This window comes from Halichoeres trimaculatus, unplaced genomic scaffold, assembly GCF_033239565.1.
Source record: "Halichoeres trimaculatus isolate MK-OKI-2021-1 unplaced genomic scaffold, fHalTri1.1 fHalTri1_scaffold_18, whole genome shotgun sequence".
Taxonomy (NCBI): Eukaryota; Metazoa; Chordata; class Actinopteri; order Labriformes; family Labridae; genus Halichoeres; species Halichoeres trimaculatus.
Genome location: NW_027437196.1, coordinates 13,885,971 through 13,913,771, shown reverse-complemented (window position 1 = coordinate 13,913,771; position 27,801 = coordinate 13,885,971). Strand labels below are relative to the sequence as shown.

The following is a 27,801-nucleotide window of genomic DNA, read 5'->3' as shown; positions in this document are numbered from 1 at the left end:
GGAGCTCGGCTTTTACACCGAACACGCTTTCGTCCAACCAGCGTTAGTGTTACAATTGTTGCCTTGACGTCATTGGCCAATTCCATACACGGGCGTTTTTTTAGCTCGCTCCAACAGCACCATCTCTGGCAGGTGGTGTGTGCTTTAAAAACCATACTGTAGGCTAATGTGTAGGACGATAGGTAGGTAGTAATAGGGGGATAAACACACATTAGGTTCTTTATTTGATGTTTTTTTGTTAGTAGTGTTACGTTTGGTGCCATTACGTCTCCTTTAGAGCCACTGGAATCGCAGTGAATGAGATGAACGTCGGGGTTTCCCTCTCCGAGCTAGACACTTTGTGCTTCACGGTCAGCGGTGAATTAGACAACTGCTCCTTCATCATCATGCAGCTGGTGAAAAAAGACGGAAAAGCCCTGCATGTTGATTATAATTCGTCGCCGGTGTAAGTGTGAATGAGCGAAAACCACCCCTACATCGGCTGACAAGGACTCACATCCTGGAGCTGCCTCACCTCATCCGCCGGTGTTGCATTCAGTATGATATGTTGATGACATTTTTTGGAAGTGGTCGTGCCTTTTGTTTTCATTTCGGGATATGCGGATCCGTGAAAACAACGACACACAGGCGAGCGAACGTTTTATTCTGCTCCTAAAATGAGGAAGCGTTTTCACAAAAGACCCAGAAAATGGCAAGAAGGTCTCGTCGTCCGTGGGCCCGGATTTGAGTAAAATGAAAAGGAAAGGAGCATGATTTTTTCCCCCTACAGAATGACACCAAAGGAGGTAAAACGGTGGAGGCAGATGAGACGCAGCATCAATGAAAGCGATCTGGACAAGTTTTGAGTCGCTCATAATGAACATGAATACTTTGCAGCTCGATAGCAGATCGTTTCTACAATATTGAATGATTTTTTTCATGCTTTGGGAAATTTTCTAACCCACCAGTCATCTATTTTCGCATTGCATTCGTTATCTTTTTCATTATACGTTTGAATTTTTTTTTTTTTTTAATTTTTTGATCCGGATCCAGCCCTGATTATTCAATGGAAGTATGTTACCAGCTGCCGGTTTTGCCTCTTGACAGGCCGGTTCCTAAGCATGTCCTCAGCCGGAGGGGAGCCATTAGTTTCAGCTCCAGCTCTTCTCTCTTCGGGGCTCCTGATCCAAGACAGCTGTCACAGGTAAGGAATTGATGAATAAGATAGTCCTTATCATTTCAGAACCATTGGTTAAGCTTTTGGAGTCACGCAGCCCTTAAAACCAGTATCTGTTTTCTACAAATATGTGAATAATCCACAGGAATCTTGCAGGTGGTTGTTGAATATCTAGGCCCCTACACTCACTTGCACAGACACACTTACACGCATGTTCTTATCTCTTACATCTTAAAAACACACTCCAACCAGCCATCTACTCATACCACTTTGCATTTGTGCATGTCGCCTGCAGATAAACCCCCTTCTTGGTTTAAACTTTAGCCAGCACTGACAGTGTGTAAAAGTAAACCAGCTGCTCCTGAGACTTGCTACATTTGTCAGAAGGAACGTGTCACTGTGTTATTTATGTTAACATCCTCGACACATTGACAAAAGAAACATAAATCATTGAGTCATACTTGAACTTCCTGCTTTCTCTCAGAAATGTGCCTCTGCCGAGCCTGTCTGTGCATTTCATATGCTGCGGTGGAAGACAATAAAAAGATAGGCCACGACAACATTATTCATTTTGTGGGCTCATGTTAAGCTTGGTTCTCATGTACACAGAAAAAGCAGCACGGCAGTATAATGTGTCTCGTATGACTTAGCCAAACACTGAGTCACTGTTGTGTGTAAGCATGTGTATCAGATGATGTCCTCTCCATTAGGGCCTGTGTCCATTACATTTACTTGACTAACTGCAACACGCATGTGTCTGCTGAAAAAAGCCACACACCAAGTCATGAGCTAATAAGCTCATTCCCACAGTGTTACACTTCTTGAAATTGACAAAAACATCCACATTCTTGCTTCAGTTGTTTTGCACAAAAGCAGCAGGGTGTGCTCCCATTTCTTGGGGGTCCCACTAGTTTGGTTATGAACACAAACTCCCACAGCGTTTCATGGCATCTCCAGACACATTAGCTAAGCATTAAGTCACTGTCTTTGACTGTGTGTGAGTGTTCTCTTCAATGGACCGTCCATTAGTGCTTTGTGTGAGCTGCTGCTGCTCCACATAACTACCCATGTGCGTCCGCTTTGAACCTGCCACAGCATCGCAGAATGCTGCCTCAGAGATAAATGCAAAGTCTGGGTTTCAAAGGCCCACAGTGGTGCTCGTCAGGGTTATTGGTATCAGACTTTTTTGGATGTTGCAATACAATTATGTATACTTACACAAATTCTGATGCCTGATTGAGGTACAACTGGCAAAAATATTAACGGAGGTCGCCTTTTTGCCATCTTTGACTAACCTTATGGCCTGAATACACCAGATGCGTCTCTGCTGTGTCATGGCACCAGATCAGATAGGTTTCCATTGAAGCCAATGAGTCGACTTGCACCAGACCCACTCTAATGGGGTACGGCTGCGTCCCTGCTCCGGCAGGTTGCAGCATGTATGCAACATTCCTACTTTTGCTGGATACTCAAACTGTGATGCGTCAGTTTAACAAAAAACAGACTGAGTGGGGCAGGAAGTTGTGCATGCAAACCACCTCTAAAAAAACAAACACACTGTATCAAAACCAGCTGGACCGCTGATGCATCTGGGGTATTTCAGTAGTTGCACTTATTAGAATATCTACATGTCATTGTAAAATGTGAGGGATGTGTGTGCACAGCTTAAGTATGGTATCAGATCCTGCATCGATTTGCGCACTTGCTGACTGTTGATACCAGATACCTAACATCAGTAAAGGTATCACAGTAAAAAAAATGCCTGATCATCTTTCTCCCTGTATTTGCACCCGTGCTTGCATTTTTAAACCAGCGAAAACGAGCCTGATCTCTTGAGACATAAGTTAGTGATCGCTGAATTTTCTGAGCATTCTAAAGATTATCTTGTTTGATTTTTCTTGTGGTGTGAGGTATCGCTAGATTTTACCCTTATCAGTTTGAAGGACGATTTTTATGCTTCCAGGTTGCAAACATTAAACAAGTTCAATATTTACGACTAGATATCTTTTTGCAGAGGGGGCAAGGACAGCTGAGTATGCTCTCTGCATAGAGTTACATAGAACAGAACACGAGCCAATCAGAAAGCAAGCTGACTGAAGAAGGAAGCACAACAAACCCAACCATAGCAACTATTAACTGTAAATGCAAAGCATCACGTTTGATGTATCAGGGTGTCTTGTAAAACATACCACCAAAAAAAAAAGAGAGGAAGAGTTGAGTTATTATTGCTTCATCACTGGATGTACCATATAGCTAAGCTTCTTACAACACTGAGCTCAACAATCATCTCACTGTCTGTCATGTTTGTTTACACTAAAGTCACGTTTTACCACGAAAGAGATTTTGCCAGATTTTCAGGTCTTGTGAGTTGAGACTGTGCTGACAGGTCACAGAAATCCAGGCACAATGCGAGATTGCTCATCCTCTGCATACACTCACATGTGTGAAGCTGTTGTGTCCCCTGGTCTGGTTCTCTCTTTGCTTTCTAAAGTAGGCCGGAGTTCATTTAAAATCGGCAGGTGTGAGGTGTGTTTGCGATTATGCTTCTTTGTTGGAAGAGAAAGAGGGTCATTTGTCACAACTGTGCTCCAAAAATATAGAAAAAAGTTGTGTTTGTTATTTCAGTGGATATATTGTTGAATGAAAAGCTTTACAGAAATGTTTTTCTTTATACAAAAAGAATTTAATAATCCAGCATAAAGACATGCTGACAAAGCCATTTGTCACTTTTTTCTTTCCCGTTGGCAGCACAGTGAGAACATGTGTGCATGCACACAGCAATGTCACTCATCCTTTATCACAGAGCAATTACTCTTCAACAAATATTGTGTTTTGGGCCCTATTTATGACCATAAGGGTGCGTTTGTCCTTGGTGGCTGCGGTGTTTTTGTGTGTGGTTCCACAGGCCTGTTGTTTGTGGAAGCAGCTCTGGACTAGCATTGCAGAAAGAGGCAGTTAGGCATGTGCCTGGGCTCTGTGGGCAGTGGTTTGGCTCGCAGCCAGACTCACAGATGGCCGGAGTCTCAGTCTCTTTTTCTTTCTCTGGCTATCTTGTTCCGCTCACTCACAAGCTCTCCCTCTCTCTTTTCTTTCTCTTTCTCCTCAAGCCCCCTCCTCTCTCCTCCCCTCCCCTTCCCTCGCTGATGAAGACATTTCCTCTTATAAACAGAGGACCAAAGAGCTGGGTTGAACAGTCTCAGAAGAATATGTCACTGTGTGTTTGGGGAATGCTTATGATTGGGAGTAAATATGCTGCTGAAGAGGCGTTGAAAACAGCAACGGTATTAAATAAATGGTCTCTTTTATCTTTTACAATGCCTCCATTGTTCTAGGGCGATGCATGTTGGCTGCCTGTTGACTGTTTCCCAAAAGTGAGGAAGAAGATGATTGGAATTGGCTTGAACATAGTGATGCATGCTGGTCCCTTCTGGTCTAGCTGTAGTGAGGGGTAAACAAGGGGCTGAGATAAATTAGACTGCTGCAAAATGAAAAGATGAAGCACAGGGAGGTCACAGTGAATACTTATTCAAAAATCATGCATATTCTCACATAAAGTCGGTTTTAGAAGCTGAAGAAAAATCTTGACTGAGGCTGATTTTCTGTGCCATGTGGCTGGCTGTCATGGTTTGGTTCTAGTAACACATTCACACACAGTCACATGTTTCTGACAGGGCTGTGTAATTGACAACTCCTCCAGAGGAAAACCTCACAGAGATGCATGAATCAATAAACAGATGCAGGGTATTGATGAGTTCTGTGCAGTCACATGGCTTTTAGTGATAATGGGAGGAAAGCGGCTTACACTGAAAACACTGATCTGCTGTCGGCTCAGTCCATCATAACACAGTCCAAGATATCATCAAGAGTTTGTCAGCCGCTGACCCTGAATCAACTCCTCCTCGTTTCTGATGTTTGGAGAGATGATGATAGCTGTGTGCGTAAGGGCGGGAGATAGCGCTGCCTGTTTCATCCTTACTATGGATGTTTCTGCGCAGAACATGATAAGAGAACACACTACAGTGCTGCTCTGTGAGGGAGTTACTTTGTTGATTTTAACTGAACCGATAAGGTTTTTTTCTTCCTCCACAGTGCCATCGGATTGACGTAGTTTCAGGATGTGGTAAGAATGCTGAAGGAGCCGTTCAGACTCTGAGCTTGGCGTTTCACAACCTTTCACAAAAGCTTTAACTCTCTCCTTGCCGGATTTTCTGAGAAGTTTGCGTGAATGAGCTGGAATGCCGGGCCCTGTTTGTTATTAAGCGGGGATGTGAATTATTTAGTAAATAAACAGGAGCAGCCCCTTCCAGCCCGCCTTCGTTTAAGTCCTCCTCGTCTCTCCGCATGTCTGTTTCGCTCCGTCAGGGGCCCCTCTTATCACATGACCATTTTGTTTTTGTGCTGCAGTGTCGAGTGCAATCGGCTGTGAGAATGCGGCCCCACACATCAACACACTAACGGACACAATGTCAGGGTTCGGCTGCTGCGTCTGAATATCATTCATAATTACTGTAGTCCTGTGGACTTAAACGAGGAAGAAGGAAGAATTTGTTCACCTGTGTTTCTCGTTTTTAACACCAAACAGTCTCTCACTGGTGCACTGGTTGGAGACTTGGGTTTTGTTTGCCCTCTTCAGAAGGTTAAAGCATCCAAGGGAGGAGGGGTAGTAAGTTGGCGGAGAGAAGCAATTAGAGCCTGGGGATGATGTTTAAAAACGAATGAAATTCCTGTGCAGAGTAGACGGCCTGTGAGAGTATGAAGCCCCCTCCCCCCACACCTAAACTCCACTTCTTTCATGGTGATACGAGCATGTTCAAACATGGCTCTTCAATGCATTTTGTCGAAAGAAAGTGTAAATCATTATAAAACGTTTCATCTGCCTGTAAAATAAAACCCCCCCCAAAACTATTGGTTGCAGATAATATCTGCTCGACATGCATGCCTCTTTGTTCTCTGCCGTCAACACTACCCTGTCATCCACCGGCTAAGGCATCTAGCCAATTCACCCCAGGCCTCTCCTCCTCCAAAACTCACTGCAGCTGGAGTGTGTCAGAGTGGACAGTGTTCTCATAAAACACTCCAACAACAGGTAGACTCCATCCAGGGCTTTTGTGTATGCAGGGGCCGGTGCACACAAACACGCACATATACAAACACGCTCACTCAATCCCAACCTGTCCACGTTTATGGCCTAGCACTCAGTTACTGGAATGTGCCGTCCCACACAGCAGAGCGCTGCAAGAGGCCGTAACTCAGAAGGAAGCTTTCAGTTTATGAAACCGTGGTGCTGAGTCCAGCTGCTTTATCTCGGGAATTTACATGAGCGTGTACTGTGCGTGTGTATCTCTGAGAAGTCCGTTTATAGGAACACTGCTGGCTTCCTCATTTGTTTGGCCCCAGCAGACTGAATGCTCAATAAGCACGTCCTCAGCTAAAGGGGAAAAAAGTTCAAGCCAAGTGATGTAATAAAAGTGGAGTTAATGTCTGTGTGTAAAACAAGTGTGAGAACGCCACACCATGCACTGGACCCTTGAATGCCATTCACAGAACGTCATCGTACAATATCACCTCATCTCAATGTTATGATGATAACAGAGCCTGTTTGGAGAAGAAAAAAAAAACCTACTGCGCTGTTTCAAATTTGAGTTCTTGCAAATCAGCCTGTGCCCTTTTGACGAGCACACACAATGCTTGAATCTGTTTGCATCGAGCAAACATCCCTATAACGGCTGTTAGCATCTGTTTAAACCAGAGGAGTCTGAAAAGCCTGGGCTAACTCACACTGCCAGAAGTTCTGACATCATGTGACCTTCCTGACCTCCAAAACCTGGGTGCCCTGACCCAAAGCAGAGATAAGAAACAGAGCCCTGTGCACCAGAGCTCACAGGGAATTGCATTGGGCACAATGAGGAGACTGTTGTGCTAGCAGAAAACTCTGAACAAAGCCAAATAAACCAAACAAAAACTATTTTTACTCTTTAAAATTCACCCTCTTTGTCATAAGCGGTCTCACCTTGCAACTTTTTTTTTTTTCCTATTTAAAGGCTTTATTTGGTATCATACTTTCTTAAACAGAAGTTTTGCTCTGTTTTATACACCCAAGTCTTAGCTTCTTTAACTGATAGTGCTGGTATTGGAAGATGAAACTAAATACCAGCCTCAAATACCTTGAGAGAAACCCATTGTTTTTCTTCATTCAGCTTAAGAAAGCCTGGCTCATTTCCACTGAGTATGATATCTCTGCTGTGACGCACCATGATGAGAACTACTGATACCAGCACTGTACCACCCATGTTTTCTGTTTGAAGTGTTGCCAGAACTACTGTGGATGCTCAGCTGCCCAAAAAAAAAAAAAAAAAAAAAAATGAAAACAATCCATCACCTGCTTCACAGTGAAATATTTGCAGGAGGGATTAAAATTGTTCTGTTCTGTGTAATGTAGCATCAGCATGGCGTGGTTACATTTTTGTGCATCTCTGCTTATCCGTAATGAAAATGTTGTAATCCTTGTCCTCTGATGATGTAACTGGAATACAAAAAAGCCCAACAAGCTGTTACAAAGAAACCCAAAAGGATTCTCAGAATAGAGCATTATTGAAGTTTTAAACCCTCTAAGTTTTGATGCAGAGAGAAGCCAACGTACAAGATTCAAGAGAATTTTTTTGATATTATAAAAGTGGCTTACACACAGAAGCTTTTCAAAAAGGAGATTAACAACTGCTGGACACATTCCGAATGTTTCATATGATTGAAACTTATGATAAGCCTGTGCAATAAAGAACAAAGTGCAGAGTGAAGTTTGATGAATGAATTACAAGTGTTTGACTTTGACACCCTGCATCCTCCTCCACCGCCTGTATTTCCCTCCACGCTCTGAAGTGAAGCAGAAACGATGAAAACAGAGCTTACAAAGAGGTTCGAGTTCATGTCCGACCACAACAGCACCACTGTGGGTTTTTTTTTTTTTTTTTTTAAGTGCTCGGCTACGCCACGGGGAGGCGTGGCAGGGGTGTTTGTTGTGGGTGGGACATTTCAAGGGTAAAACGTGACTCTCCCCTCTGTTCACAGTGGGAATGTGACATTGACAAAGTGCTTGCTCCGCTGCCTCCTTCATACCAGCTCACAAGGGAGCACATGCCAGTGTCCACTTAAGTGCCAACTAGTGGCTGGCCCTGTGTGTGTGTGTGAGTGTGTAGTAAGCTGTGGCCAAAAGGTTTGTTTGGGCAAGTGTTGGCAGGGCTGGTCGCTCTCCCATTCCCAGCTCAGGAGCCAGCATTATAGTTCCCACGCATGTTACAGCATATACAACCCCTTTGACTCTCTCCCTCACACACACACACACACCAAAACAGACACACACAGCCTGAGCTAGATAGACACAATCTATGATATTCACACTAACCACCGGTGCTGTGTGTAAACACAGAGGCCTGTTGACTCTAAAATACAGCTTTGTAGATTACCCATCCTGGGTCGAGCTGTTTGCTAGCCTGTAAAATATTAGCTTTGGATTGGCAGCTGTCACAAGCTTTAGAGGACAGACATTGTCAGGTGTGTGTGTGTCTGTGTGCGTGTGTGAAAGAGATCTTTTTTGATCCCACCGATATGAAGCACAGAGTATACGAGGGTGTTCATTTCATGTGTTGCTGGTTGTCTTAAAATGCTCTCTGAATACGGTCGAGTAGATTCGTAAGCTGAGCGGTGAGTCAGGCCGGCTCCCCGTGGAATGGGTGACACTAGATAAGGGTATCCACACAAGGCAGAGCGGAGAGCTGCCCTGGAGGGGGGCTAGGATGTGTTGAGTGCATCAAGAGGTGAGCCAACACCTCAGTGTAGCCCGGAGCAGCTGTCTGTCGACAGAGCAAATATGCACTTACCACAGTCCTACTGCTACCACAACCAGCGAGCCCGAGTCTGCGCTGCTGCAGCTGCCTCCTGCTGAGAGGTACTGTTCACACTGAACAGTGTGTAGCCGACAAAGTGAAGATTAAACGGACAACTTTTCAACTTCATTTGACGGGGTCGACATTCGTCTTTCAGCCTCTTGTTTAACCTCTGAGGCAAACAGAAGCCCTTTCAACGTATCTTTGTGGTTTTTGTTCCCTGCTCATGCTCCAAAACCACGTTTGGAGAATCAGCTGTGACTAGAGTGTAGTGCAGAAAAGCACTTTTGATACTCAAAGAGCCAGAACGGTCGCTTGTGCCATTTCTTTTGCATTTTATTAACAAAAGAGTAGTCCATTTGCATAATTTCTGGTATGTCGAATTCTCAAGCTTGTAGCCACAGACAAGATATTCTTGTGACTAGGGACACTGAAACTGATCCAGTCCACTACCGTCTACTCTACTGATAAAACATCCTCTATTACTTAATATGAGGATGAAATGGAAATTTATATTTTTGAAATTTCAAATTTTCCAACTTTGTAAACCAAGTTGGAATGATAACACATTTTAAAGTGACTGTATTGCTTTTTGATGGGATTATAAGAGTTCTGAAATACTTGACTAGTATGCATGTCCAGTCATTACATGAACAAGGACCATCCATCCATCCATCCATCTTCTTCCGCTTATCCGGGGTGAACAAGGACATTACTGATAAAAACTGTTATGGAGTGGCCCTTTTGGCCAAAACATTAGCCATGTGCATGACTGCCAAAACTTGGCTGATTAACTAATTGCACCATGAAAGTGAGTTCTCTTTACATATTTTTCTTTGAGGATAATGCACGACCACGCCATATTTAACAGCCTAGCAGGTGTGGTAGTCCTGCTGTTAGCACCTGTAATTGTGGGGCTACCCCATTCAAAATTAATGCTCTGTTGGGCGATAACATGGCTCACGTGTACTGCTAATCCATTATTTTCCTCACCATTAGTACAAACAGTTTGTTTTCATTGCTAATGGCTGGACGTGCATACAGGCCCTGGTTTTAATGGCACTAACATAAATGCAACATACTGCAGGCGACAAATGTAACTCAAAAATGTGTGTTTTGTGTATAGAGGAAAGAATGTCAAAAGCGCTGATATCAGTATGAGCAGTCACTGTGTGTAGATGATAAGACCTCAGGGAGAAACTGCCCACTTCAGGGGGTTTCCACAAAACAGATATGAGTGTATGAGCCAAAAACTTTCTTTCTGTCCTGTCATGGCTTTGGACCCCTTCTTGTATTTACTCTGCAGACTTTGCTGATGACAAACTCTAAATTATACACAGAATCTAGATTTTCATCTACCGCTGCTGAGAAAACAGCTGCTCTGTGGTCAAAACACTTGATGTGCAAGTTAACAGTGGTTGCTCCAAGTGTTGAAGCTAAGATTAGATTTTTAGATTGATGTTACATTGAATAAAAATCAACAAAAATGTTTGTAAAAAGTAGATTGGTATTGTCATGAAACATCTTTCCATTTTCAGTCAAGGGTTGGTAGACAGGATCCTTCCCGGTTATCTGTTAGCCAAGGCAAATATATTCAAATTGAATCACCTACTGTCGTCAGATCAGAGCAGTCATTTTTACAACTTATCTGTCGGCATGATCAACACAAAATGTCACGTTAAAGTTATTTGGTGGGGTTAGTCCTTTGGGTGAGATCCAAAGTAATTCCTCTTTGAGAAATACTCAGTGTGTGTGTAAGTGTGTGTTTGGGTGTGTGCATGTTTGTCCACACAACACGTGGGTTAGTCACATGTCTGATAGCAGCAGTGTAAGGGCCGTATCAAGCTGATGATATGGAGCTGGAACATATTTATCAGTGAAGCAGTTTACACACACACTCTCACACACACACACACACACACACACACACACACACACACACACACACACACACACACACACACACACACACACACACGCGGTAGATTAGTAGATAAGAAGCAACAGTAGCAACATTTCACCATCCTCCTGTTTGCAAACTGTTTATATGCAAAAGTAAGGTTTACTCAGTTTTTGAGGAGTGTATTTGGTCAAAAATAAATATTAGTGAGGCTGGTAAGATAATATTTTTGTAACATTCCTCCAGGATAAACCTTGCAAAGTTATTAATGATGTGTCTTCTTGTTTGTTTAGAGACGAGGAGCCATCTCCTACGACAGCTCCGACCAGACGGCGCTCTACATTCGTATGCTAGGTAAGTGTTTCCCCACTCTCATCACATAACAACACGTGCAGTTCCAGCAGACACACGTATCACGTTTCCCAGACATCCGTGGGGTTTATCCCCTCCATGGTCATTTTCATTTCTTAATACACACTGGCTTAAAAAAGCAGAGAGATGGGAGATGGATGGAGGGAAGGGATGGAGAGATTATTAAGCGGTGGGGATGCGGTAGAGTTCATTCAATCCTCGGCTTTTTGGTAATCTGCCAATCAGATTTATGTCTATGAAATAGTGAAGTTGTGTGTCTTTGAAGTTTGTTCAGGTTTGTTATGAGCAGCAGAGTGTTTTTCTGTTTCAGTGTGTCCATTTGTCCAGTGCCGCCCTCAGCGACCCTAAACAGAATAAGCAGTTTAGAAAATGGATGCGGCTCTGCCGGGCAGATGGACTAAAATGCATCTAGGTAGCAGCTGGATCAGCTTCCCCTTCCTGATCAATAAGGTTATTGAGGATAATGGTGGATAATGACTGAAGCCTGGTTGTACCCCCAAACATCAGCCTCCCACACAGACACAGTTTCGCTCTTCACAAAGTTTTCCCACGTTTATTCACAGATCAGATGGTGTCAGCTTGTAGTGAGCAGCTAGAAAGACAGCAGACTCACTCACAGTGTTCTCCTGTCAGCGTCACTCAGAGATATTAGATTGCTGCCGTGGAGCGTAGTGAGTAGGCAGGGAGCATTAAACAGCAGGGGCACAGAGTGTCTGTAGAAATTCTGTTTACTGTAGCGTCTGCAGAACGTTGCTATACCGTGTTTCCCTCTAACCCAGCGTGGTAATACCCATGACTCTGCTGCTGCCATGTGCGTCTCATCCTAGTAACAGCGGTTTATCAAGCTGACTGAAGGAGTTTGAGCCTTTTTAATCATTTTACTTGGCAGAGTATGATTGCAGGCTCAATCGTCACCGGCATAAAGCATCTGTGACGATGGATTTTTATATTAATTTGAGTGTGAGGAGAGGCACTCTAATGCAGACTGGTGGGGTTCTGTCTGCCAACTTAGTGCTGATGTGCTTTCAAATAGCAGGGCTCAGAGCTTTCACCGCATCAGTTATAATGACATGACCTACATCCACCCCAGAGCACCAGCACTAATGCACTGCAGGGGAAACATGGACCCTGTGACTCTGGAAACACACTAATCACACAGACACACACACACACGTGCTGAGCCATAGCACATGCATCCGCAGATGTGACAGATGCGACACACACAGGATTTCACGTTCGCACGAGAAGATTTTCTCTCTCCACATTCATTCAAAGAACTGCACAAACAGACTTTTTCATCGTAATGTTACACATCATTCTACTCTGAATTGTAATTCTTAGTTTTTGGTATTTTGATAGGAGCTTGTGTAGTTTTCAGACAACTGTTATCAAGTAAGTAACATGCCAGCTGGGACAGAATTACCTGTGTGATTGTTTTGATTTAAAATCTAATGCACATAAGAGAGAATCAGAAGTGCCATGCTGGAATTGCACTCTTTTTGCACCTTGACGATGTTGCAGCATTTCTAGAGTTGCTTGTAATAGCACACTTGCATTTTCCTGCATCAGCGTCATAGCACCGTCCTGTCACATCACTGTGCTCTCACTGCAGGCTACAAGCAGGCCGGCCTTGGTTTGGGTCAGAGTCTGGAGCCTGTTCCTGATCCTCTGCCTGGCTACTAAAAACAGTCCTTGATGGACTGTAAATCACTCTCTGAGTACTAATAGTAGTGCAGACTGTCCTGACATGGCATTGCATGCTCAGCTGTTTGATTGACTCTGCTCCTCTGGGTCGCTGGAGTGTGTATCTGTTCGTGACTGTGCCAGCACATGGATAATACACACCTGATCAAAATTTTAGGACCACTTGAAAAATTGCATTACATTTTAATCTGTTGTATCTAAATGGGGTTCTAAGTAGAGCTTCAAAATGTACAAGAACAAATGGCAGTGAGAAAAAAATAACTTGGGTGAGCAATTTATTCAAACAACAGTTAAAGTGAGATAGTCTGTTCATCAGCTGGTGAAAGTTCAAGACCACAGTCAATAAAACCATACATGCCAACCCTTCCAATTTTCCCGAGAGACTCCCGAATTTCAGTGCCCCTCCCGACAATCTCCCGGGCCCACAATTCTCACAAATTTCTCCCGATTCCCACTCGGACAACAATATTGCTACACCATCCTTCTCTTCTGACTGGGCGCCGTTTCTGGCCGGACATTAATAACAGTTACACCTCGGCTCGAAGTCAAGCGCGGCAAACAGATTAGAACAGAAGAAGAAGAAGAAGCAGAAAAAGAAATGAGTAAGAAGAGAAAGTACTTGTGTAAATTCCAGAATGAGTGGAAAAGAGAATTCCCGTTTATCCGGGACAGCGCGAAGGGGACAGGATATGCTACGTGCACATTTTGTAGATCTGACTTTTCGATTAAACACGGTGAACGAACGGATATCACAACACATCAATATGACCCCCTCCCCCTTTTGAAAGTCTCCCGATTTCTGAGGTCTCAAGGTTGGCAAGTATGAATAAAACAATAAAACGAAAATCCTTTGGAAGAAGTCGTTTGTCCAGGCGGCCATTGTGAACTCTGTGTCCTGTTGAAAAGCTAAGTCATTGCCACACAGACCAGGGCCCTCAGTCATGAAAAAGCCTCCCAGATCATGATAGCGCCTCCTCCACTGTGCTGAGTAGAAAACATCTCAGGTGGGATCTCCTTGTCATTGCAGTAACGTTGGAAGCCATCAGCACCATTGAGGTTCAATTTTTCTCATCAGAGAATAAAATTTTATCCCAGCTTTCATTGTCCCATGTTTGGTGCCCTCTTGCAAAGCCCAAATGGACAATGTTGAAGGAAACAAGGCCTTTGACAAGGTTTTTTGTGCTTAAAGTCTCCCACAGATGCTGTCTGATTGTTATTGCGCTGCAGTTGTCACCAGTAAAGGCCTTGATTTGGGTCAAGGATTGTCCTGTGTCTTCACGGACAGCCAACTAGATCTTCTGCCTCAGTTCTGGTTATGGCTCTACTACTTGACTTTTTGTTCCATAACCCCCAGGATCTTTTAGAGAATTCAAAATGACGGTCTTACTGCGTCCAACCTCGGCAGTGATGGCGTATTGCCAAAGGCCCTGCTTACGCAGCTCAACAATCCAACCACGTTCAGCCAGAGAAAGATCTTTTTGCCGCTGCCATCAGGAGGTCATGACAGGGTGAACACCTGACAGACAATAACATTGAATCCACATTTTTGCTCAGATTTTGGCTATTAAAAGCTGGGATCTTAAACTTTTGATCAGCTGATGAACAGCCTATTTCAGTAAATTTCTTCTTGTTGCATTTTGAAACTCTACTCAGAACCTTCTTAGGATCCAAAAAGTGTGAGTTCATACAATTGGTCAACTGGTCTAAAAATTTTGATCAGGGGTGTATACTTCACATTTTGATCAAATGGTTTTTCCAAAATCACAACTTTTGCTTGTTTTCGTTTGCTCTGAGCACCATGATGAGCTTTACATTACTGGACATGTTTAAATGGAGAGGTGAAGTCCTGCATCACTTTTTAACCTTAGTGCAAGGTGAAGTATGATTTACTATAATAAAAAAAAGGGTGACATCAAATCAAATGTCAAAGATGATTTGTTTTGATAGCATTCAATAAGTACAGTTCCTGTGAGGCGTTCAGTTATTCACTGACGTCAACGCAAAACAAAGAAATGCATTGTTTTGTCTTCAAAATGAGAAGTTACTCAAACCCAACTAAGTTTCACGATAACAAGGGGAAATGGATTCAACAATGACACATCAGGTGGAACAAATATATGTTAAATGTTTTAAAGAGGCAGCGTTCAAATCATGGCTAGGCAACAAAGCAAATCAAAAAAAAGCAGGGAATAAAGGAAGTTTCGAATCTCATTCCTGTGAGAATACTGCCAAAACCAGTCTTAGTATTTTGAAAAATTGATTAAAGAAACCCTCAGAAAAAATATTCTTTCAGGTTTTCTCTAATAGAAGTGAAGAATTCTCAAAAGAGGGCAGGATTTCAGCTCGGTTGGTCATTTGACAAAGGCTTCTTAATGCTGCTTTCGTTGTCCTTCAGTAAATCTCATCTTTGTTGCTCTCACGCAAACAGTTTACAATCAAAACTACTACCACTATCGACTTCTGCTACTACTGTCTGTAAATACTACTGATCCTTGCACACACACACACACACACCGAACACACACACCGAACACACACACACACAAGGCACACACACTTTTCTTTCCAAACTGCATGAATCTTGAGGAAGTAAGTGTTGATTTCTTCCAGGAGATGTGAGAGTGAGAAGTCAGGTTGGATTTGAACCGGAACGAAGAAGCTCCCACCCGTACCGATGCATCGACTTTCGAACTCTTCACAGTAAGTATCCAGTCAAAGATCCAGTCAAACGTCAATTAAAGCTTTGAGGATAGGTGGGGCGAAAACGACTTTGACTCTGATTGAAAGGCTTCAGTTATGTGTGTTGTGTGTTGTGTGTGCGTGTGTTTTGACATTTTGACCCTAAAGTAATCCTATCTCATGCTGACGTGTTTCCGGATTGCAGCCATGGTTTACTCAGACACAGAGCCATTGTGTGAGTGAAAGTGTGTGAGTGTGAGTGTGTGAGAGAGACCACTGACAAAGCATGTCTGCTGTGTGATTCCAGACGAGAGGCTTACGAGTGGGCGGCTGTGTCAGCAGCGACTGTTTGTATATCTCTGTGTTGGTGTCAGATCCCCGCAGAGTTTGTGCAACCCAAATGATTCTCTGAGCCTAATGAGCCTGTAAAACAAACATTAACCAAAGACACCCATACACATTTGACATATCACTGCTTTTCTCCGTTTCCCTCCCTCTCTGCTTGTAGCACGGCTGGGATGTCTGTCTGGAACTGACTCTGCTCCTGAAAGGAGGGTCCACAGACTGCTCAGCTTCCAGAGGTACCTGCACTCGTCCCGCCTGCTGCGGGGAATCCCCCAGCAGATCCCCCTCCACCTCCTGGATGAGGACTACACTGGACAAGCTCGAGTGAGACACCGTCCTAATATCACATTCCCTCAATGACGTGAATCAGACTTAACATAACTCACTGTTTGTCTTTTCCCTCTTGTAGTGTATGCTGGAAAAAGTCGGGACCTGGAATTTTGACATTTTCCTCTTTGACAGGTTGACAAACGGTGGGTACAATGTGACCTCAAACACTGCTCAGGAGTTGTATTGAGATTCATTCAGAGTCAGCGCTGACAGGGATATCAGAGTCTTACCAATGGTGCCATCTATTGGATGCTCACACATGAGATTACTGTTTGAAAATTTACTTTCATTGATTCATTGAATTTGTTCTGATTGAGAAATTAAAAAACATCTTGATGCAATGTGGTTCCCTTTGATAGCCAGGTCATTGTTCTGGAGGACACAGTGTTTTGATAATTTTCCAGTACAGCTGTAAAAAAGTTTAACAGTCATTGAGGGAGCGTATTGAAAAACTTAAAATCGGGTCAAAGGCAGCTATATTTTGAGACTAGAAAAGCACTCCAAGAGCACAGACCTCCGCCAAGCATAATGTGGTTGTCACACAACACTTTAGTCCTACTTTAATGTTATACTCCCTTTCAGCAGGCTGTCTGCTACAATTTGGTATTAGTAGCAGGTTTGTATGATAATTTGTTACCTGACAGTGTTGAAAATTATGATGACCCAGTAAATATTTCATATTCCAGATCTTAGTATCCAGAATATTGCCAGGATCTGGATGGTACTTTTACATTTGTCAGAAATTATGGTGACCTTGTCTCGTATTGTTTTACAAAGCAACAGACCATTAATTGTGGAGTTAGGGATGAAAAATGACAAAGGGTGGTGACTTTAGGAAGACAAAGAACAAAACAGATGTTTTGTGTTTTTACAAATTCTTCAGTTTCGATACAAATGGGAAACGCAAGCTTGATGAGGTCTTATTCCCTCGTGCAGGAAACAGTTTGATCACCCTGACCTTCCACCTGCTGAACCAGTATGGCCTGGTGGAGCTCTTCCAGCTGGACATGGTAAAACTCTGGAGGTTCCTGGTCATGGTCCAGGAGGACTACCACAGCGACAACCCTTACCACAACGCTGTGCACGCTGCAGACGTCACACAGGCTATGTACTGCTACCTGCAAGAGCCCATAGTGAGACATGCAGACACTACATTTGATGTACACTGCAAAAACTGAAATCTTATCAAGTATTTTTGTCTTATTTTCAGTAGAAAATTCCTTTTTAGACTCAATATGAGCCAAATTCACATGACCAATCCAGAAAAAATGTCTTGTTTAAAGTTATGTAAGGACAAAAATGAGGTCTGAATTGCTTGTAACCAGTAAAAAAAAATCTGCCAATGGAACAAGGGAAAAGTTACTTGTATGAAGACATTGTTCTAGTCTCAAGGAAATTTTCAAGCAATTTTTTCTTGTCCCATTGGCCGATTTTTTTACTGGTTACAAGCAATTCAAACCTCATTTTTGTACTCTGATAACTTGAAACAAGACATTTTTCTGGATTGATAAGTTGAAAGTGGCTCATATCGAGTATAATAAGACAATTTTTACTTAAAAAAAGACAAAAACACTTGATAAGATTTCACTTTTTTGCAGTGTATTCCTGTTGAGATAAGTGGGTCGCTTCTAGATCTGAGAGTAGTAACGGTATATTTCGTGCCATTTTTGTCATTGATGCAGCTCGCCAAGTCTCTGACCTCCTGTGACATCTTGCTGGGACTTCTAGCAGCCGCCACGCATGACCTGGATCACCCTGGAGTCAACCAGCCTTTCCTCATCAAGACTGACCACTATCTAGCTACACTGTATAGGGTAACAGCCTAGACCTCACTCATCAATCAATACACTGGTGCTGAAGACAGGAACTGGTTTATTGAATTAATGTGTCTATGAATGTTTTTGCATGCAGAATACCTCAGTTCTGGAAAACCACCACTGGAAGTCAGCTGTCGGCCTGCTCAGAGAGACGGGGCTCTTCTCCCATCTTCCTGCTGAAGACAGGTCAGTGAGAAAACTGCTCCTAACATGTCACCGTCAAATAAAACCTGTGGGAGAGTTAAACATGTCACTGTTCTCCTCCTCAGCCTGAACATGGAGAGGGAGTTGGGCTCCTTAATCCTGGCCACAGACATCAGCAGACAGAATGAATACCTGTCCAGGTTTCGCCGGCACCTGGACCAGGACAACTTGTGCTTAAGCAACGCCAACCACCGCCACTTCATCCTGCAGGTCAGTTATCTCTTCTGTCACACAAACACATGAAACTTTAGCATCTCTGAAAAACTGTGAGCTCTAATTTGTTTTGTGCTCCTGCCCTGTGTAGATGGCTCTGAAGTGTGCAGACATCTGTAACCCCTGCAGACCCTGGGAGCTGAGCAAACAGTGGAGTGAGAAAGTCACTGAGGAGTTCTTCCAACAAGGTTGACCTTCTTTTTCTGCCTCTCATTGTCGTTTTCCTTTAGGGTAGTTTTTATGTTATGTATTGATGATATGTTTTTTGATCCTGAAGGAGAAATTGAGAAGAAGCACAAACTTGAAGTCAGCCCACTTTGTGACAGAGATGCAAACACAGTTGGAAACATTCAAATAGGCAAGTTTCTATTTCATGTATTGATTTATTCAACTTTCGCTTCATGTATTCAAGCTTAAGGATTACTCTTCCTCTTCTTCCTCTCCTTCCTCCCCAGGTTTCATGACGTATGTGGCGGAGCCTCTGTTCGCAGAATGGGCCCGTTTCTCCGACACGCGTCTGTCCCAGACCATGCTGGGCCACATGGGGCTCAACAAGGCCAGCTGGGGCAGCCTGCAACAGGAACAAACCCTCGTCTCCGAAGAGGCGGAGCCCAGCACATCAGGCACCGATACGGAAGACGGCGCCACCATTGCCCGAAGAGACAGCAACGCAGCCACAACTGCAGGAGGAACCAGCTCCAAAGAAATACCTCAGGGAAGCAGAGAATCCTGACACTCCTCGTGTGCCCTTTCACCTCAACCTCCTGACCCCTGACCCTGGCCTCAGGGCCTCGACACACACTGGGGGCTGGGTGGGGCATGTGACGGCCTACAGCTCTGGCGCTGCCCCACCTGATCCAAACATCTTGTTTATTATGTTGCTTTTGCCTCCCATCTCGATAAACCACTGATTTTATTTAATTTATTTAATTTTAATTCCTCTTTTTTGGCATAGAGCAATACATAGATACCTCATTTGGCTACTGCTGTATTTTCTTTTATTTGCTTTGTTTTATTTATTTGTCCACTGTAGTTTTGGCATTAGTGACTGAACACACCACTTTTCGTTTTTGTGTGAACCATAAGGGGAAAGCAGTATGAGAACTGAAGATGAACCTTTTCTTTCTGGTATTTTGAAGTGCCATTTGAAAACAAACATTTGAAGAATGGGCTGAACTGAATTGACCGAGATGACTGGAGTTATTCAGACTTTTGACCCTCCTAAGACTTTAAGCCGTGTTGCATTTGTATTGAAGATTCTTCCTCATGTAAAAAAAAAAAACAAAAAAAAAATGTGACAAGCCCAGTCCTTTTGCTGCCTCTATGAAGACTGTTTACGCATCTCCCTGTTTGTTTGTTTGTCCTTTCTTTCCTTTGAACTGAACTGAGTCATGTCGGCTCCACGGTTTGCCTTCGAAGCACAGATGTGAAGAACCACTCGTTTGAACTGTCATCCCACTGTTGAAGCCATGAGCAGAACCTTATTCAAACACACCAGATGCCATAAGTAACTCCACCTGTGCTACAATGTGTTCTTGCACTCCTGAATAATGACGGTGTTGGATGTGCATCCACTTCTCCACGACACCTTGTGAAGGTATTGTAGAAATTAGTCCTTTTGTTCTGACAAATCTTCCAGCGCTGGTTGAACTCGGGGGTAGCTTCCCACCCAGGCTGGAGATCAGAAACTCGCTGCACATGCATCCAAACCTGGAACTCTACTCCACGCAACTCGACTCGCTCAGGTTTTTGCCAGTCTCTTACCAAGAGGGAGAGGAAGGGGAGGAGGTGACTGCAAGCGATGCAAGGTTGTGCTTTTTTTTCCAGGCAAGGATCCTCTGATGGAGACTCTCCCTCTCTGCAGAATGTCTCTCTCAGCCACATGCAACCTAAAGGACTGCTCGATTGATGCCTTATAACTATGCACAAACTATGCTAAGTGACCAAACCAGCTCCTGTTCCCATCAAGTGCATGGTGTGCTTGTCTTTGAATGAACTGTCCAATCCCTTTGCCTTTTTTGTTGTGAGGAACGACTCCAGCTTTCCTTTTCTTTTCCTTTTTTCTTCCCTTTCTTTTGTACGGAAACAAAATGGTCGAGTGACTTTGAACATTCCATTTCTTTGTGTTTGGTTTGTCGACTTTGACTCTGTATAGTGGCACAACTTGTGTTTGTGTTGAAACATTTTGAAAGATAACAGGTGCTTTTCTTACTTTAGCTGATTTGTATTTTGCTGTAAGTGCTGTAAGACTGTTGACAAAACTGTTTACAATTTGTTGCGACAGCCATTTTTGGGATGACTTTAAGTGTCGAGCCAGATTTTGTAAAGGCTTTGCTGTATTGACCTTTTTGATACATGCCTGTTGCAGTTAAGATTTGAATAATAAAACCTGTTGCTGACAAAGGTGTATTTCACTTCCACACGGTCGACTAATGAGACTTACACTCAAATGTATGCAGTCACCATCTCCTTAAAGGTACTTTTGCCCTCATATTTGACTAGTAATGAGTCAAATTATTCTGAAACTTCAGAGCATGTGTTGTGAAATATTCATTTAGGGCATCAGTGGTGACGTTTGAAGCCTCACTGGTGTATATATAAGCCTGTGAGAAAGAGAAAGCTACATCTGTACCGTGAGAAACTATTTTCTTCAAAGCAGGAAGAGTTTGTTTCTTAAATAAAAAAACTCATAAAGTTCTTAGATTACACATGCAAATTCACTGCCAGTTAATGTCCCTTACTTTGCAACACTGCAAAAATTGTCATGAAGTCATTCAAAGGAGGATAAAATTATCTATTGATTAACAGTTGACAAGTTTCAAAAGATTATTTCATATTTTCATGCTGTTGTATGATACAAGTCAATACATTAAACTTCTCTACTTCTTAACGTGAACTATTTTACAGTCATATTTGACTGAAGCCTTCCTTCCAGACAGCTGGGCCTAATTTTCTCTAAGGGAGGGAGCAGTTGAGACCATAGACTGTATGTTTTTTACAGTCTATGGTCGAGACCCTCAGTGTCTTGAAGAAGTCTGGGCCTTTTCTTTGTTTTACCTCCCTTCTTGCTCTGTGGAATACATTTTGTTGTGTTGACAGCTCTTTCTTTAGCTGTGCCGCTCGTTGTGTCCATTCATCTTCCGGGTACTTTGCTAACTGCCCCACACGTTTAGTTGAATAATGCCGTGAGGTTACACGATTTAAGAACGGCAATTGTTGTAGTTTCCCTCAAACTCCACAGAACTAATCATTCTCCCACTTCTCTTGAAACACTATGTTCGACATTAACCTGTCTTTCGGCCTTTGGAAGAGACTTTCTGATTGAGCAACGGTTAGAAGACGTTGGCGACGTGCCAATGTTTTTCCCGCTTGAGTTCACGCGGTTATCGTGATGCGTTCAGGGTCAGCTCAGAACTGAGATATTTTTTCCCGGTCCATACAAAATGATATGAGGTGGTGGGACATATGACAAGGTTATGCATGCTGTAAGTGAAAAACTCCTGAGTGTATCACAAACTGATAAAAAAAAAGTTCAAGTCAGGACATACCATAAACTTTTATTGAGATTTGACAAAACAAGATAAAGTTTTATGGAAGACAACTTTGAACAGTTAACTTAAATCGCTTAATAACTATAGACACACCTTGTGCACCTTCCCTTGTTTTTATCTTGTAACACTAGAGTTCTCTTAAAGCAGCAACTATGCTTGTATAGTGGGCAGAGTCTGAGGCGTCGTTCTATCAGTCACTTTGAACAAAATACTGACACATATCGACTCCTTTCCTTTCAAAGAGTCGATGTACTGAGACATTAAATTAAACCGAGGTATAATAAAAATAAAAACGTGATCACTGGCAGAAAGGCCTCATGTAAAGCTTACAGATACTGACAGAAGGAGGTGGAGTATGAGCTACGACTGAAATACGTTCTCACTGCAGACTTCACTCCAACAAAGAAGTTTATCTTCTGTGATGATTATCTGCAAACGTTATGGGAGAGTTGTGTTGTGACAAAAGCCAAACGTCATCAAAAGATGCTGAAAAGTCAACATTTGATTGTGCCAACCATACTTTGCTGAACACACACGATTCGTTTTATTGCTGTTAAAAGAACATCTGAAATAATAATAATAAAAATAAAAAAAACTTGGAACTTTTTGGCAGTTTAAGGCAAAATATCGCACAGTTACTGGAATGTCTTTGGCTCTTGAACACAAAACTCAAGACGGAAAAAAGATTTCAAATAAAGCCAAGTTGAAAATATCTGAACCAGTATCAAAGCCTGGCAAGACTGGCACAATCTGAACGGAAACCGGACAAGAGAGGTTAAAACCTAACTGTAGTTACAAACATAACTCTACATAATCATAACCTGTGTTAAAGTCATAAGTATCTACTTAAACCACAACATAAATAGAAGCATCCCGATCATAAATTAGCCTTTAGGTCTGCACAAATATATATATTTAAAATAAAAAATACAGCACACTAATTCACAAGTAAGAAAGTGCTCCAGTCCTCCTGTGCTTGAAGAAATGAAAGCTCTTCAATGATAACCAACATCCAACCTTTGTGTAGTGTTGCTTTAAAACAGACTCTCAAAGTTACACCTGTGATGAATCAAACCTTTGACTTTTACACACTCACAAATAAACATTCAAAACAAAAAAACAGAAAAAAAATCAAGGAATAAAATGTTATGAAAGTGCAAAATCGGATGGTCTTTGAATGCAACACCATAAGACACTATGAAGCTGAGGCAGAATCCCTTCTCCTTCCACTCGAAACAGTTTGTGTTAAAAAGGTAGATAAGGCACTTCAAAGTGTCCACAGTACATCTGGGAATCAGAGCAGCTTCTTTTTTCCAGTTTGTCTCAACATGTGCTGGCCAAACTGTGAAAACAAGGAGACACAAAACAGTGATCGTAACAGTACAACAAACCCCTGAGAGAGAGCATCTTTTACAACATGAACATTTGATTCAATCAGTGCAAAAGTAAGTGTTAGGATACAACTTCAATAACATACTTTGAGGGCTGGTTTTGCAGTTTGTTCCTCATAAAAAACAGCTGGACACTTTAATGTTTCTTACCAAAGGTGTCGGGGTTTTTGGTTTCACGTCCGGAACAGGAAGTTTGTATTCTTCTATGTCTTCCCTCTCACTGTCATGACGATAGCGGTGGGCAAATTTGCGTTTAAGGGCTTCTGCGATGAGCGCTGCAGCATCTGCCGGCTCGGACTTCAATTTGGTCTCATCTTCCACAGAGCGGCTATGGCAACAATTAAATATCTATATTAGCTCATCTGTAGGGTGCACAGTCATTTTTTAATAGATTCAACAAAAATGAGTCTGACATTAGTTGCTTTTAGGGTACTAAAAGAAGAGTGACATCAAAACACCTGATGCCAACTTTGATGCATCTAGTTGTGCTATTTTTACCTTTTGACCGATCTCAGCTTGACTTTTTTCATGTCTTTGAGGACTTCCAACATGTTGGGGATCTCTGCTGGCCTTGGTTCCAACTCTGTCTGGCCCTCTAACTTCTTCCCTCTGCGCTCCTTTATCAAGTCAATGGCAGAAAATGTCCGCTGGAGACCTGGGGGTGGAAGAGGAGGAGGTGGTGGTGGTGGTGGAGGTGGGGGAGGCAGGGTGCCAGAGGGTGGAGGGGGAGGTGGAGGTATCCCTGTGGAAACAGCTGAGGCAAAACAAAAGAGAGAAATGTTGAAGATGTGTGAGCCTCTGCTGCCATCTAGAGGAAGAGCAGTGTTACTGCATAGAAAGCAAAAAAAATTAAAAAAAAAAAAATACCTGGCTGTACAATCTTTTCCTGTGCCAGCACAATTTGTGCTATCTGAGCTCTGAGCTTGGCAAGCTCTGTCTCCAGAGCACTGATCTTCTGAATGGCTTCATCGTTGGCGACTGTTGGCCCCTGGGGATCAGGCAGGCCCTGATGAAGGCTTGGTAGTGACCTCCTGCGGGCTAATGTCGGGGGCTGAGGCTGGCGGGCTCTAAACAGGAGTCCTGGTGGATTCCCTGATCTGCTTCATAAAATAGATAGGCAAATTTTTACACAGGACTCTGCTAATGTCCTTCAGAAATGTAAGCCCACAGAAAGCTAGCCTGCTCTCACCTGGGTCTGCCAAAGAAGTCTTCAGTTCCCTCCTCATCCCTGTCAATCAAGGCAACATCAGCCAGAGAGGCCACCAAACCAGGCTGCTTTCTGGTACCAATAAAGAGGCCAGGATCCTCATTATATGGGTAGAGCTGCCAGAAAAACAGACAAGTCAACATAAAAACTCAGAAAACGCACCAGAGGAGAGCATACAACAGGACAAATAATAAAACTGCTGCTTAACATTTGTGTGAAAAAATTGTATAAACTAAGAGAGAAAAAACAGAGAAGGTTTAACAGTGAAAAGAGTCAATAAAAGGTTTATGCAGCTAAGCAGGTCTTTAATCAGCAGGTTGCCAGAGGTTGCTGAACAAACTGACCTAAAGCAGACAAACTGCATTCCTCAAAGCTACGGAGGGCAGCTGGAGGAGGAAGAAAAGAAGAAAAGAGAGAGCACAGAGTTGAAGAAGGCAGAAAAGCAAAGACAAGCTATCTAGTTTACAGAATCACATGCATCTGAATTGAAAACTGTGAGAGGTCGATGTGCTATCGGTTCACCAACTACTGAAACACAGTCAGTGCAGAATAGCTTTGTCATGCTGGTTGCATCACCTGTGTTTATGGTTCTCAAATGAAAACAGTCAGAAAAGCAAAAGGTAAACACACATTTGTAGAGGGTGCATGATTTCTTCTCATGCAGCTGTGACTGGAACAATAAAGAGTGCAGAAGGTGCGATACTTAACAAGTCAAGAAATGTAAGATTACAGGATGATGGTCACTCACCTGAAAATGAACCCTGGGGCAGGGTTTCAGAGGAAGATTAGTAGCTATTCTTCTTACTAAACTTCTTGAGGACCCATAGGGCTTAGCTGATCCAAAAGCCTGAAATACAAAATATAATCTATTTGAAACACACAACAACTGTAAGAATAGGCTCATGTCAAAATATGTTGATTATGCTTTAAAAAATGTCCACAAGAAGTGTTTCTCAGACTGTTTACTCAAGACAACAGGCCTTAAGATAAGAGTAGGCAGTCATGATATGAGGAAAATATGCAGAGTGTGATTATTGTGCAATACTGTGATTATGAGCAGTGCAAGAAAAACTAAGTGCATAGCAGCTTTAACCCACTTTCTATATCTATCTACTGTTCTCTGCACTGACATTTTTTCCTGAGTCGAAAACAATCCAGAGTTCTCCTTTAAAAGCTAATATGTTGGCTTCTCCAACCTCAGTAACTCTGACTTTATTAAGCACAAACGTTACACCTAGACTTCCATCCATTAAGTCAATTGTTATGATGATCAAAGAAGTATTGCTTGCCCGCCTTTTTTCTTATTCATTGCAATCAAATCAGGCTTTAACTTTGTGTTTATTTTGACAAAAAAGGCCATTATAAGCAGATACTGTGAATATGTTTTCATGTTAGAGATGCATCCAGCAGACACAAATTGACTCAGATATCATCCTCACTGCTACCTACCAGGTCCATTTCTATGGGTGCATGGTCTCTACTCATTTCTGTTGACGTGTTTTTAGTTGGGCAGATAAACACTTGCCCAGACAACCAAGGGCATCATCAGAAACAGTACATCTAGAAGAAACAAGAGTAAGAAGTTAGGGTGCATACGACACAATACAATACATATATTTCGGATTTTGCACATTTGTAAACGGTCCATATGCTAACAGTGTGTAGAAATAAAGCCAATAAACACTCCAGCTTGGTCAGTGGAGGACAGAGCAGCTAAAAATGCAAAATGAAAACAAAGCAGCCAGAGACGAAGCTCGACTTGTAAAGTAAGCACTGTTGGTTAACTGTCGGACTAATTAGCCTTATTTCGTGCTTTATTCAGTTTGTGACTTTAGTAGCGTGGATTGGCTACCATTTTGTGACTAAGACAGAACTTTTTCCAATGAGCTACATTTCCTACAAATCTAAGCTAATGAAGCACGATAATGATGGGGAACTCTCTCCAGCTAGTCCTTGACCCTTCTGTTGTTTTTCAGAGTTCATCACGTACACAGTACCGCAAAACACATATGTGAGTGTGACCGAATCTCAGCTTTGTTACACATTTCGCAGATTTTGTGACTTATTTGTCGCCTAAGCTTATCTAAACTTACTAAACTTGGTCACACATGTACAAGAGCTAACGGATGCTAAGAGCGGTAACAGGCTAAGCTAAGTGCTGACAACTCTAACGAGAGAAAACAGGTTTATAAAGATATTTAAAATGGCGGACAACTTTAGTTACTCTTTAACTATGATAACCAACGACATATAAACCGTTTCAACTGTGTTTGGAGATCGGTCGTGTCTGAAAACTTACCGAAGCTTACTCCTTAAAATTTTCCAACTTGTCAACCGAAGGGATCCACTGAAGAGGTGACTTGTAGGGATGTGTTACTCACGAACGATCCGGCTCTCAGAGCCGGTTCTTTGAAGTGAACGACGAGAGCCGGCTCTAAGAGCTAATTTGTTCTTTCTCCTATTTTTTATGTGGTAAAGCCGCACTAAATTGGTCAAGATGTGTGGTAGTGCCCATGTGTCCACACCACAGACTGTATAGAATTGATTATATATAGAATTGACAGCTTGGCTGCGCCTTTTACCATTCTACGATTGAAGCCATAAGACCCCTCTAACAGGAGCTGCCATTGTGCAGCCAGGGTCTGTACAGTAGAGACTATGTGGGACTCTGAAAGAATCTGAGTGAAGCCAGGTAACATATATAGGTTACTCATGTGAAAAAATATTTCTACAAGGTGTATATATTCTTTGAAGTTTGACCACAGCTCACCTGTAATTACTGGGGAGACAGAGTTTGTGACCTATCCTGCAGCCAGTCACCAGGGGGAGGAGGTTTTTGTTGTGACCCCATATTAAGCCGAGTGCAATGACATCCATTTATTTATTAAATTTTGCAAATTAATTTTATTGTGAAATGTAGCAACATGTATTCCCTCAGGGGGAATTATCTCCAGACAGGACAGATGATACAGGGAAGACTCAGGATCAAGTACTACAATCAAGCACTGGACCTTTTGTCTAATTGAGACAAGTCTTTTGTATCTTAAGTATA

The 27,801-nt window shown here is 42.6% G+C and overlaps 2 protein-coding genes across 4 annotated transcripts; one reads left to right on the top strand and one right to left on the bottom strand.

Annotated features, from left to right (window-relative positions):
• The first annotated feature begins 126 nt into the window (after window positions 1-126).
• Window positions 127-21,018, top strand: pde7a (phosphodiesterase 7A). Of its 2 annotated transcripts, none has more exons than XM_074693720.1 (12): window positions 127-1,183; window positions 11,230-11,290; window positions 15,626-15,712; window positions 16,200-16,360; window positions 16,446-16,509; window positions 17,303-17,499; window positions 18,049-18,180; window positions 18,278-18,369; window positions 18,453-18,597; window positions 18,692-18,788; window positions 18,878-18,958; window positions 19,056-21,018. In XM_074693720.1, exons 1-12 carry the CDS (start codon window positions 1,046-1,048, stop codon window positions 19,331-19,333), a joined length of 1,533 nt encoding a protein of 510 aa, XP_074549821.1. In that variant the 5' UTR covers window positions 127-1,045; the 3' UTR covers window positions 19,334-21,018. The 2 variants fall into 2 exon arrangements, with proteins under 2 accessions (XP_074549821.1, XP_074549820.1); XM_074693719.1 differs by having other exon boundaries at window positions 15,623-15,712.
• Window positions 21,019-23,074: 2,056 nt separating this feature from the next.
• mtfr1 (mitochondrial fission regulator 1) lies at window positions 23,075-27,118 on the bottom strand. 2 transcript variants are annotated; one of them, XM_074693451.1, is made up of 8 exons: window positions 27,049-27,118; window positions 26,199-26,309; window positions 25,498-25,596; window positions 24,732-24,865; window positions 24,410-24,642; window positions 24,041-24,296; window positions 23,693-23,870; window positions 23,075-23,493 (listed from the first exon to the last, which is right to left on the bottom strand). In XM_074693451.1, exons 2-8 carry the CDS (start codon window positions 26,232-26,234, stop codon window positions 23,446-23,448), a joined length of 984 nt encoding a protein of 327 aa, XP_074549552.1. In that variant the 5' UTR covers window positions 26,235-26,309; window positions 27,049-27,118; the 3' UTR covers window positions 23,075-23,445. The 2 variants fall into 2 exon arrangements, with proteins under 2 accessions (XP_074549552.1, XP_074549553.1); XM_074693452.1 differs by having other exon boundaries at window positions 24,410-24,639.
• Window positions 27,119-27,801: the final 683 nt, after the last annotated feature.

What these genes read in the sequence shown, in the direction of transcription:
- mtfr1 (XM_074693451.1), bottom strand. Translation starts at nt 26,234, where the DNA reads ATGAGTAGAGACCATGCACCCATAGAAATGGACCTG. An exon ending in CACCCATAGAAATGGACCTG is followed by an intron (nt 25,597 to 26,198) that starts GTAGGTAGCAGT and finishes TTTGTATTTCAG; the next exon opens with GCTTTTGGATCAGCTAAGCC. An exon ending in GCCCCAGGGTTCATTTTCAG is followed by an intron (nt 24,866 to 25,497) that starts GTGAGTGACCAT and finishes TTTTTCTGGCAG; the next exon opens with CTCTACCCATATAATGAGGA.
- pde7a (XM_074693719.1), top strand. Translation starts at nt 1,046, where the DNA reads ATGGAAGTATGTTACCAGCTGCCGGTTTTGCCTCTTGACAGGCCGGTT. An exon ending in ACTACACTGGACAAGCTCGA is followed by an intron (nt 16,361 to 16,445) that starts GTGAGACACCGT and finishes TCCCTCTTGTAG; the next exon opens with TGTATGCTGGAAAAAGTCGG. An exon ending in ACCGCCACTTCATCCTGCAG is followed by an intron (nt 18,598 to 18,691) that starts GTCAGTTATCTC and finishes TGCCCTGTGTAG; the next exon opens with ATGGCTCTGAAGTGTGCAGA.